Source organism: Cuculus canorus, chromosome 5, assembly GCF_017976375.1.
Source record: "Cuculus canorus isolate bCucCan1 chromosome 5, bCucCan1.pri, whole genome shotgun sequence".
Lineage (NCBI taxonomy): Eukaryota > Metazoa > Chordata > Aves > Cuculiformes > Cuculidae > Cuculus > Cuculus canorus.
Window position 1 is genome coordinate 39883062 of NC_071405.1, and position 13021 is coordinate 39896082.

The following is a 13021-nucleotide window of genomic DNA, read 5'->3' on the forward strand; positions in this document are numbered from 1 at the left end:
TAACTGGCTATCAGAGCACAGCTGCTGTGTCCCCTGGGGAAAGGAGGGAAGGACATGAGTGTCACCTTCTTGTCAAATGACCAGGATGCTCTAGAGGACTACCCTGAGGTCACTGCCAGTTATAAAAAACCTGCAATTTCTCAGGCACTAGTGCTGGAATACAGCACACATCTTAAGAGCACAACCAGGGACTACTCCTAGCGACCCAGTACCTCTTTATAGTTACATTCAAAGACACTATCTCAGGACTGAATGCAAATGCTATTCTGTAGCAGCACAACATTTCAGGCTAATTAATTCTGATTCCAAAATAGTTACAATTACACTCGGGTTATGTTGCTGGAATGCAGAATGCCCAAGTATGGTTATCTATTCCTGTTAATGGAATAACTAGCTTGTTTGACCCCTGGCTGGGGATTCTTTCTGATGCATCCCCCTATCACTTAGGGTAAGATTTTTTTATCTTAACTGTCTATCTACAAAATCCCTGACTCCACAAACAGGTTCCCAGAACAGATTTTTGGGTTTTTTTTTCTGCATTACTACTTGGCTCAAGCTTGAATTTTTTAATAGCTCTACCTGCTCCAGCATATGTTTCCAGAGATCTTCTGCATCTCACCAAGTATGGCTAGCAAGAGAGATGACTTACCACAGCCAACTTGTCCTACAATCATTGTTAGCTGACCTGCGAGACAGGAAGGTATAAATAAGATCCCAGTTTACCAAACACTCATGAAAAACATCTTATTCTGTATAACTGATGTCATTTTGTACCTTGAGGGATTCGGATATCAATGTTGGACAATGCTGGAGGACCTTCTGGTGTCCAAGTGAAAAATCCATTTGTGATCTACGCCAAGATGGAGAGAAATAAGAAACAAAAAACCAGCTTTAGAGCAGACTTCTTTTTTCCAACAGAGATACTTCTCTTATCATTACACTGAGCATAGGAACAGCATTAGGCTTTGCTCAGTGCAGGAAACAAATCTTCAAGTGATCAATTTTGTAAATGTCTGTATTCTGACGTACAAGAATCTCTGAACTCAAGCAAGCATAACAATTAGTAAATTATGGAAAATTCCTGAGGAAAAAGAAGTTTCTGTTTAGGGTTTCTTTTCTTCTTTGGCATATGAAATAACTGAAACAATCACAACGCGATTAAATTATATACAAAGCTAGTTTGCTCTCTGCAGAGCACTTAATGTCACTCTAGCGACAATGCAGCACATACAGCAATTAAACGGTCTAAATTCCAAGCAGATTTGTAGAATTTTCCACAGAAATCAGATGTTGCTGCTATAACAGTATTTTTCTGTATACTTCTGAAATAATTCTCAGATAACTAGATCTAGCTTTGCTAGGTATAGAAATATTTTCACTGAAAAAGACTAAAAATGAGGACTTTAAATGGAGGTGATTTACATGGATACTGTGAAAAACAGGAAGCAGGAGACAATTTTAAAAGATTCATATTTGACATTCTCCTGTCACTATTTCAGAGCCACTGAAGCCTCCAAAGCCTTTCAGCAATGCCAGGTACAACATTTTTTTCTCTGACAATTGTGGAATGGGACCCTTTTATCCTACCCTGAAGAAAAAAGTGATACTTTTATCTTGGAAAACAACCTGAAAAAAAGATGAGCAAAAAACCCGTGCATGTTTCTCCCTCTAGATTATTGAAGGCAGCCAGAGGAGTTTCTCTCAAAAAATGCCCCTTCATGGGCAATGAGGTGCAGACAGTCGGTACTTTCTAGCTGCAGAAGTCCTCTGATCCAGGTGCCGCCACTGACAATGATGTGAGCAGATGAAACCAAAGATTATAGCTGGCTCTGGCTTTCTATTCAATACCTTATAAATACTGTCCTTGTAAAGGTTACCGCTCTAGTCCCTTCTTTGTGACAAACTCCTGTTGTCACTCTGGGCTGCCTTTTCATCCAACACCACCCCTCCAAAACCCTCTATCAAATATTCCTCTTCCTTTCCTGGAAGTCTGTTGAAGAAGCAACCTGCACTGAAGCAGCATGTCAGATATCAGCCTCTAAAAAAAACCTGAGAGCACTACCAGTTGTCCTACTCAGTCTCACAAAATGGAATTATTCATTCTCTTGTGCCAGAAATGCAAATGTAATAGAAAACTTCCTAAATAAACAGCACCATCACTATAACAACCATCAGCACTTTTATTGCTTCTGCCCATTTTTATAGCTAATCAAGAGCATCAGTCTTTGAAGTGGCATAGGGAATTTCAATTTTTTCTTCAAAGAAGTTAGGTCTCCGGGAATTAGTTTTTAACTTTATCTTGAAAGGCTACTAGGAATTCCAAAAGATCCATGACAAGATTATTTTAAGAATGTCTAAAACAAATTCTTTTCAATTTTTTCATACCATCTTTCTGTACAGGTATTGCAAATGGAAGAAAAAGTCTGACATACACAAAAGGTTGGACCAGATGATATGAGGTTCCTTCCAACCTGAGCTGTTCTATGTTCAAAGTTTGAAATCTTTGTTATAAGAACAAGGCTAATGACTTAAACATTTCAAACAGAAAATTGCTGAGTGAAATCTAGAGGGATATAACGCAGCAATTCCAATACAGAGGTCAGCAGACAATTGTTAAAATGGAAATCATAGAAAAGAAAGGTGGAGGCTAATAGAATCATAGAAAGGTTTGGGTTGGAAGGGATCTTTAAAAGCCATCTAGTTCAGCCTCCATTCCCTGCAGTGAGCAGGGACACCTTCAACCAGATCAGGTTGCTCAGAGCCCTTTCCAAGCTGACTTTGAATGTTTCCAGGGATGGGGCATCTACTACCTCCCGGGGCAACCCGTTCCAGCGTTTCACCACTCTCGCTGTGAAAAATAACTTCCTTATATCTATTATGAATCTACCCTCTTTCAGTTTAAGAACATTACCCCTTGTCCTACCACAACAGGCACCACTAAAAAGTCCATCCTCATTCTTCTTATGACTCCTCTTTAAGTATTGAAATAATGTCTTCCTAGAGCCGCCTTCTCTCCAGGGTAAACAATCCCAAATTTCTAAACCTATCTTCACAGAAAAAGGTGTTTCATCTCTCTGTCCATTTTTGTGACCTTCCTGTGACATAAGCACAACTGTCTGACAGTTCACATTGCATGCTGATTCTTGAATTTTATACTGCCATCAGAGTACCAAAGTGACTATTAGTGAGCTATAGTAAGTGTTATCAGAGAGACCTTCATATCACCTTTACACAAAAATCATCTGCTTCTGTGATGTTAATGGGTCTTCTCATGTGAGAGCTGTAATTGTTCCAGTCCTCCCTCGCAGGCCTTTTGCGGTTAACAACTTTAAGTGGCTGTGTACAAAACCAGAAAGACAGAAATAAGCGGTAATTGGTAGCAGCATCACCAAAACGTCCTAAATACAAGCTACCATGTAATTACCTATACAGTTCAAGGTGTTAAAAAGAGGCTTTTGCAATTGAAAGAAATAATCCGTAAGAAATGGAAAAGTTAAAAAAAAAAAGTATTCTAGGTACAAATTACTCCAGCCACTTCACCCGCAGTTAAGCAGCATTACTCACCACTGCCTGGTATTTGCTGTGATCATCTGCACTTCTTAGCTCTGAAGACTTATCGTGCTCTTCCCCAATTTCTTCACTTGACAGGAATTCACTCAGTTTCTGCACACTGAAAGGGAAAAAACAAAATCACACCTCAACCTGGAATGCAAAACTTTTTGTTCACTGCAATGTTTATTATAGAGCATCCCTTTTAGTACTTCAGCCACTGTCCACTGCATTGTCTTCATTTTGGTTCAAGTATATGAAAATGTGTGATGAGATGTTACTGCAAGGAAGCTGATAAAATCCACCCTGTTGCCTATTAACAGTTACGATATTTCAATGGTTTCTGCTGATGCTTCTCAAGTCTTATCTTTTCTGAAAGATTACACAAAAGATTTTTTCTGGCATTTGGTGGGATGCTGACCAGCTACAGCAGTAGCTCATTTTGAAGCCAAGTGCTAAAGTAGAATTAATGTCATTTATATTACTGAAGTGTTCGCACAGTCAGTTCTATTGAACAGTCTTATGAATACCAGCAGTCTGCTGATATCCGTACGCCATAAGGTAAGTTCAGTCAGCTATGATGAAATATGAAGTGTATGAGGTAACATAATAGCAGAATATACTTTAACAGAACAGTGTCCAACAGATGAGGTATAAAAGGAATTCTGACGGCCAGTAACAAAGAAGAAAGCATAAAATCTTCATAAGCTGCTTAAGATTTAATTAGCTTAGATAATGTGCCTTTATTACGACATTTAGCAGATCATTACATCAATTTTAGCTCTGCACCTGACTTTATAAAATGCATGTCTAACCTACTCATAGGGACAGCAAATGAGATTTGTAAAGGAAGTGGATTGAATTATGAACTCAACATCAAAGGGGCTCAATTAGCTGGAAATAAGTTAACTATCAGTCTCCAAAATGATAAAGTGCCAGAACGCCTTAAGTTTCTAAAAATAAATTTATGGACAAGGATTGAAAAAATTGAATTAAATACTTAGCCTTAGGCTAGCTGGGGAGAAACAGGCAAATAATGACACTGCAGCAAAAGTGATTGTCTTTTAGTTTGCAAATCTTAAAAAATAAAAATACCCTCCCTAACATTTATTTTGTGTTCCACTGCCAGCGATTTCTTCTTCAGAGGGGACTTATTTTCCTCTAAGAACCTCAAGAGATAGAGCACTGGTGACAAAAAAATGCTTGGACCTATACAGTACTACAGGATCTACAGTAATGCCTATGGCAGGCTCCCTGTACAGTTAGCACTTGTCCTGCAAGCAGAGTTCAAAGCCTCCTGAGGACTCCTTAGGAGAAAAATTCTTCTATGGTTTTCCTGTCAGCCTGCGCACTTGCTAATGGCAGTTAAGGACTAAGAGATATACACTGGGGTGAATTTACCTAGGGCAGGTACTACCATCTAAGTCACTGAAAAGCAGGAAAATAATAATTTGGGATGGGACAAGAGGAGTACTAATTAATTCAGTATCAACGTTGAACCAAAATTCCTTAATAATATGGTCGAGTATCTCAAAGGAAGAAATGAAGCTCCATCACCAGAGATATCTGTATCTATTTGCACAAAGGTCTGGAAAACAGGGCTAGGAATAATCTTACCATTTTTGTTCAGTGAACCAGAAGTTTAAAAAAAACATTTGAACTGTCTTTCAAACCACCATCTAAAATGATGGTTTACATTGGTTGGTATGCAGCCTCACCTACATTCTCTAGAAGACAATCACACTGACATTTCAATGATTGCACTTGAAGGTATAAAGAACATATAGAGGAATCCCCTGTGTATCTGCTCCAGGGTCTAGAGGGGAAGGAAGAGAAATAAGCAAACATACTCTTGGACCACGCATACCCAAATAAGACCAGGTCTCTATTAAGCTCTTGAACAGTTTGATTTTGCTCTCTGGTTGTGTATCAAGTTGGCTGTACTTGAAGTGCCAAGACTGCTCTCCCTGAGCCCTCTGTCCAACGCTCTGCTGCTGCTGGGGAAATTACTAAGGAAACACAGTATAGCTGTAAAAATCTTTTGTTAAAGTTAGCAACTCATATTTCAGGATGCCACACTGTTCTACACTCTTAAGGAATAAAAAAGCATGTTCTCTGCAGAGCTCTTGCCAACACTGCAACTTCGCTAGTATTCCAATATCTCCATGGGGGAGCTTATTTTTAAGTCACAGAATAGACGTATTGATTAAAACATGGTTATTTGCACAGCTGACTGAAAAAGCAGTTTCATATTAAACCCAGTAAGACACACAATACCACTTTCGCTACTTGGCCTTTACTGATGGAAAACTGTATACTGTACCTTTGCCCTTGAAGGCCTCACATTTAAGAAATACATCAATTGGCTGCTTAGTTTTAAATTCCAATGGCACCAAACACTCCTTTGAAAATAAACTTTTAGAAGACATAAGAGTTGCTCATCTTTCTAAAGACTTTCTACAGTTCCTCCTCCTAGTCGCAAACACCTTGGCCCCATAACCTGGAAAGTTTGCAGGAGCCCTATGTGGAAGAGAAGCTTTAAATCTGTTTTATCACTGGAATGAGCCATACAATCGTTCTGATAGTGTCAATAACAATCCATGAGGATTCTTTCTAGTTGACATGTGTAATGATAAAAGATACTGACAAGTTTATTTGTGAAGATTATTGTCCTTAATAGCACCGGGCATCAGAGGCTGTAGCCAATATTAACAGTAGAGGTTGTGAAGTGCCCAAGACGTGAACTCAATAACATCCTCTTAGTATCCTTTATATGCTGCTTTCAATGCTCGATCATCTTCCCTTAGCCCCTTTCTGTCTCCACAGCAGAAGCTGTTTAGTACACTTGTTAAAACCAAGCAGAACATCTCAGCTTAAAGACACCTGAAGTACAACTTTAAGAAGTTAGTTTACCTTCACATGACCTTACTGATCAGCTATTTATTAGCCCTAAAATATAACAGCAGGACACTGAAATAGCAAGCAAACATTACCTGTGCTCAACTGGCACACGAACAGCTTTCTGTCTGCTTTTTCATATTTACCAAACTATTTAAGCAAGCCTGTTTGCATGGGTTGAAAATATCTAGCCCATGCTTCCAAAATATTGCACTGAATAATGGGGCGCTCAGAAGACACAGCTAGAAGAGCACCAGCAGCACTATGGAGCAATGCGCTCTGGAACACTACCCAGCTTCCTGTGATGTAGATCGCCAGGAGGACAAGGATCAGTTCAGCTTTGTCACAGAGTTTGAACCGGGTGATTCCTGTCTGCAGAACAAATGGCAAGGCAATAGCCTGCTAACAAGAACGTACCTACAGAGTAACTCATGAACACTCCCAGCTAGAGCAATTAATACTTGGTTGATACTAATTGCTTTAGAATTGCCCCTTCAGAACTAAGAGGCACGCAATTCATTTACAAATAAATCATTAGACAAGCCAAAATAATCCATTGCCAGGGCCAGTGTGGGCCCCCAGACACTTTGCTGGCTGCAATCTTTGCATGACAATTTGCCATGACTCTAGGGACTACCACAGTGGCTGCAGAAGATTTTATGCCAGCTGCTGATGCTCTCGGATTTCACACTTGTTAGGAGAGAGTACACAGCTGTGACTTTGCACTGTCAGAATTCTGAAACAGTGAGGGCAATCTCAGCCTCCTGCTGTAGTGTCCTTTCCATCTTCAAAGTGACACAAAGTTAAGCAAGAGCTGGTGCCCAGTATCTGTCTCATAGTTTAGACAAGCTTTTAAAGACAGCTAAATTGGAGGTCACAAAGAGGTCCTAATAAAGCAAGAAGCCCAAGCTCTTTCTTCCTCCCCTACCAGTCAGGTAGAGTTACACCGTGTATGAAAAGCATTAAGAGGTTTTTACACAAATCTGTTGATACTAAAAATAAAATTCCCAGTGCAAAAGCATTTTTACTGGTCATTATTTCAGTTCTCAAACACTCAGACTAACACATTCATAAGAAAGTAAAAATTCATCAAGCTTGGAGTAGACATTTAGTCATTAACTTACTCCCACACTCAACGATGATTTTTATGGGTTTTGTTTGTTTGTTTAAGTCTAACTCTCTACCAACATGCAACTTCTCAGGCAGAGGGGCGCAGGACAAGCACAGCCCAGGTGATACGCTGTGAAATACCTGTGCTTCAGTGATTGGTCTCTTTCATTCTACATGCTTGACAGAGAGACATATTTGAGTGATTTTGAAAACTAAATCTTCAGTAAGTTTTCACTTTCTTTTGCATGCAGTATCAACACAGCCCAACTCATTCTACACAATGAACTGTGGACCACAAAACATTGGCTGTGACAACTGTATCAGCAAAGAACTTGGCCCACATGGTGCAACCAAAGGAACCACACAAGATCAGTTAGGAAGCAACTTACCACAACAGATAAAGAGTCACCATACTATTTCTAAAATTACATTTGGAAAATGAGCAACAGATACATTCGCAAAAGTCAGAGAGGTGGCAGCAAAGATATTAATTTTACAGATCTCACCTTACTAATGCTTTGACTGTGGATCTAACCACACTGGAGAGCAGGAACAACGGAGACACGAGAATATGAAACAGGGAGATGGAGGCAAATGCCACGGACGGGGAGAAGTCAGCCTTTCTTGTTAGATGAGCATGCACTACAAATGTCTACAAAGATACAGGCATCATCATCAGTGCTTTGTCATAATGAAGGAAATGCAAAAAGACTTCATATTTCATTAACGTTTAATTTACAGAATCTTAATTTGCATTCTCTTAACAGTTTGATGGAGTGCGGCGTACTCCTGGCTGCTTCTGGTCACAGACGACAAATGGGTGTTTTCCATTCTCTCCCAGAGCAATTGCAAATGTGTAGCAGGTTTGTGTCCTGTCCTTCTCCTTCCTCATTTCCACAACACTTACACTTGAAAATGCATTTGTAATTAACTCTACTTACAAAAGTCCATACTTACTATAAGTACAGCTGCAATTGGTATTGCTGCATTCATAAAGACTGTGAAGGAAAACATGTAGGAACATTTAGAAACAATTTCCATTCAGACACGCTAAATGTTAAAATACTACTAGCACTGGTTTACAATGGTATTTTTCTATGCTTAACACAGGAAAAATGCACAACTATCTACACGCATCAGTACATTGGTTTAAAATGCCTACAGGTTACTTCCCTTCATATCATCAGAACAGACACAACCAATTTGTGCAGCCTACCACACCTACTGCTTTTGAGCTGCAATCAGCTCACATGTAGCTCAGGTGAAGGATGCTAAAGGTCTCTGCCTCATGATGGACCAAAACCCCGAACTATACAGAGTCAGGTGGGCAACTTGAATACCTGACAATGAGAGGAAAGGAGACCCAGCAGAGCTCGCACAGGGCATAGCACTGGGACTGCCTTGCAGGCTAGCTGCCCACCTAGCTCTGCCCCATCTCACAGCCCAGCAGTAGGACCTCCGGGGAGAACCACTGCCATGTACGTGAAATTGTGACCTACTTCTGAGGCACCACTTCTGAAGTACAGGGCTTTGTGGTCCCCTTAGGTTTCACAGTGCAGTTCAAAGGGTAAGGAAAGATTGGCAACCTTGCACTGCATTGTTGACTTAGTTTATTCTTATGGAGGATTTACTCATAATTAGTCCTGGTTTGTCAGGCTTGGCTACTTTCTGAATGTCTTTCGGAGCTCAATACAGGTCCTAACAGAACCTAAATGTGGTGGAGCTTCAATTTCAGCTGGGCTCTGTGTTAAAATGCAGACAATGGAAGTTTCCTCCCTGACCTTGAACAGTGTCTGTCTTGGCACCCTGCATTCCCTCACTATAGCAACTCACACACTATAGCATTCAGAGGTTATTAAACAGATGGCCCAGAAGAAGCAAGCAAATATCATTTCTGTATAGGGATCTCTTTTAGATGGGGCAGGAATACAGATTAAAAATGTAACAAAAAGCAATTATGCATCTGGGGGCTTGAGTTACCAGAGCTACAATCCTATCCCATGTCTGCCCCCGCTATCGCAACTTGAGAGTAATATTTAATAATCAACTCTTTATTTTGACCTTTGCTGAATTTTATTTCATGGAGTAAACAATAGAGAGAAAGAATATAGAATCTACAGCTAAAAGACAATTACAAGATTAGTACATGCATAACAGAAAAGAAAGAAGCTAGCCACTTTTTTTGTTTAAACTGTGCCTGATATTTCCTTTTCTCAACAAATACAGCCAATGTTCAGACAGTACAACCTCTCCCCAGTTACTTCATCTGAAGCGAAGTGTCACCATTTGACCCATAAATACTTCTGGTTGACTGCCTGGCCGTCCTTTTCTTGCATAACCCTCCTGAAGAACTTAAAATGCTGTCAGACATTCCTTTTTCCTACATTTACAAGATGTTTAATGAATGCTATAACACACTTGTAACCTCTGTACTCACGCATAAGTAAAATGGCTGTTATTTCACGTAGCTCTAATTCCTTGACAGAAGAGTGTTTGAAAATAGAGGTATATTTGTACATGTATTTCCAAAATAAAAGCTCAGCCTTTGAAAGATGAATAGGTATCAAAGCCTAGAAATTCACAGCTTAGTCCTCATCTCAGGGAAAAAAAAAAATCCAAGGAAAACGTTCTTTTCTGTGTTGGAACACAAAATAGCTTCAGTTCAGATTCTCATTTCTCCTAATGTTTGTATAATACTTCCTGCCCAGTTGTCACACTTTGTATACACGAAGTTAAGGCATGGAAATTTTGAAAGAGAAGTGAAGCTTGATGCCTGCATCTATGGCCTACTTAATTCTATTAAATCCTTGCACTTAATTCTATTAAATCCTATAAAATTTGCCTTTGAGACTGGTGCAGTACATGAGTTTGCTTTTATGAATGAATCTGATGAGGGAATCTAGCAAAGCTGATAAACTTCTCAGAGATGGATCCTGCTCTTTTGCTGCCTGCAGTATGAGATCATGCCTGTCAGACAGAGTTGGATAGATTAAATACACTGTAGGGTTGGCAAAGCCCACTGCAATTAAGGCAGTGAGGGTCACTTGGTAGCTCACAAAGAAGCCGATCTGAATTTTGCTGTTCTACAAGATCACAAGTACATCCAAGGACTTCACTTCAAATACTTTCTTTTCAAGCAATGAAATATTTTTTAACACAAATTCAGTTTGCAGCTAAGACTTTTGGTTTAGTTAGATTGTTACTAGAAAAAGGCAGACTAAAAACTTGGAAAAATGTTTTCAGTATTCCCTAAATATTTTAGGATAGTAACTACTGTTATTTTCCTGTGAAAAAGCCTGGAGTTACTTTGCTTCTGACAGATCAGGCAAAAATTCATACAAAAAGGAAAACCATTGCTTTCTTTCTCCGCTTTTCCTGAATGTATATTGTGTATATCACATCCAGTAAAACTAAACATCAGAAAATCTTACTAATCAGTAAGTAAAAGAAGAAAAGTTGCATAGGAATCTTCTTTGCTACAGCTAAAGAATTCACTGCTGAAAATCAAAAGGTGTCACACTACAAAACTTTGCAACCTAGCTTTGATCCTGATGAGTATATTTCATTAAAACTACAGGAAGAGCTGATTTCTATAATAGCTCATCATCAACAATTCCACATACACGCAAGCTGGATCCAGGCACAAGGGCAAGACAGATGAGATCCAATTTCCACAAAGCCTTGAAATGGAATTTTCTCGTGGTCTAGAGAACATTTCCTTCACACTTGTAGGTAGGTTTTCTGTTATCCAATGTAAATCTTTTCCTCATGAATAGAAGTGGCTCCAACCACACTTTCTCTCACGTCAACAGATAACTGTATTTAGAAAAGAACTTCAGAGTCTATTAAAAACTATACTTTAAAAAAAGGTATATATAAAAAACTCACTTCTGGTTTCTTAAAGTGTCTGTCTTCCTCTTGCTCAGTAATACCTAAAATATTTCACTTTTCTTGCTTTCTTCAAAAAATGAAATAATGAGTTCACTATAATATTAGCAGACATTCTATGTGCTGATTATACCTGTATACCTGTCATTCTAATTATATTCACGGTAAAGAAAAAAGCGAGTTCCCAAATTTATGTTGCCATTTTAGCCTGCTAAAGTGTAATTTTGTATAGATCAGTGTAATTTCTACTGAAGACAGAGGGTGTAAGGAACTCCTAGGCTGAAATTACAAGAACCTTTTGTAAGCCAAAACAATATGCAACATCAACATGAAAAAAAACTGTACAGGTTTGCCCCAGCTTATAAATTGATCTATTGTTTCTTACATACACATAAATATCACGCATAATACAAAACAAGAATGTGAATTGAAATATTGAATGTTTCAAGAAGTATCAGTAAATATGCAGAATTGCTTTTAATAATACATGTTCTTATTTATGTCACTATTTCTTTACAGAATAATCAAGTACTCTTGGGATGAATATACCTTTTTGTAGCTGTTACAAATGCTACTGTGAATATTTAAAACCAAATAAGCCTCCACAGCCCCTTCAGTCCTAGAGCTGAACCTGTTGTTCTGAGTATAAATAGATTTTAATGCCACATGAAGCAGTGCAAACACAGGGAGCCCAGCTGTGTTGATCCAGGTCACACAATCTACCTCAGCTAAATTCTGGTTTGCATCAAAATGGAAACAACTGTCAGAGCACAGATAGCTCAGGATCCCCAAAGAGAAATTCTGATCTCAGAAGTCAAGTAAAACCTCAGCTTAGTGTCAGTTAAATTCAGTTGGATCAGGACCTTTCCCTCAGAGTGCATTACCTATGCGGTCATTTTGGCAGGGAAGAAAGTCACCTTCACATCTCTTGGGCAAATGTAATCAAATAATATTAACCAGACTGGAAGCTGAACGTGGTGTCTTCCTTATTAGTCTAGAAAGTATCTATACAGCTTGCTTGTGGCATTTGAATATTTCTCACTAAAGGTTCCATTTTCATTAATATCTCGCCAATTACATGAACAGCATTCTTCAGGACGACATAACAATTATTTCTAAAGTATTACAGGAGCAAATATATGGATGTTGCATATGATCTCCTCAAATCCAGAGTTCAACTGGCCTTAGGTCTTTTTAAAAGGATGATAAATGCCCTAAAGCATCTTGAAAGACTACATGAGATAAAAGGATATGGAACAATAGAATTACCAGTTTTCTCCTATTTTTCCTTTCCAGGATATAGAAGAGGCCTTAAGAATCACTTATTTTTATAAGAAATACGAATTTTTAGTAAGAAAGTGTAAATGCCAATGCAAAGACAATTCCTGTCGCATAGTCTAACACACTGCATTGTGCAAAATGCTCAAGTAGAAAAAAAACCCAAACCATCAACAAAGGCTAACCCCTGAATGCTACGTTATAGAGGAGAACATTGCTGGCTGGAGGTAGCCTGTGAAACTTCCCTTAAAAGCTTCTCTCTGGAAAAGTTAATGCTATGAAACATTAATCCCGACTT

The 13021-nt window shown here is 38.9% G+C and overlaps 1 protein-coding gene across 2 annotated transcripts in view; it reads right to left on the bottom strand.

Annotated features, from left to right (window-relative positions):
- ABCC8 (ATP binding cassette subfamily C member 8) overlaps nucleotides 1-13021 on the bottom strand; it is a 77280-nt gene that overhangs the window by 36646 nt on the left and 27613 nt on the right. For both annotated transcript variants that reach the window (XM_054067250.1, XM_054067251.1), the window contains exons 11-16: nucleotides 8515-8555; nucleotides 8064-8209; nucleotides 3565-3670; nucleotides 3226-3336; nucleotides 775-850; nucleotides 580-685 (exon numbers count right to left, since the gene is read on the bottom strand). In XM_054067250.1, the coding sequence (XP_053923225.1) occupies nucleotides 580-685; nucleotides 775-850; nucleotides 3226-3336; nucleotides 3565-3670; nucleotides 8064-8209; nucleotides 8515-8555 (586 nt within the window). The remainder of the gene's footprint in view (nucleotides 1-579; nucleotides 686-774; nucleotides 851-3225; nucleotides 3337-3564; nucleotides 3671-8063; nucleotides 8210-8514; nucleotides 8556-13021) is intronic.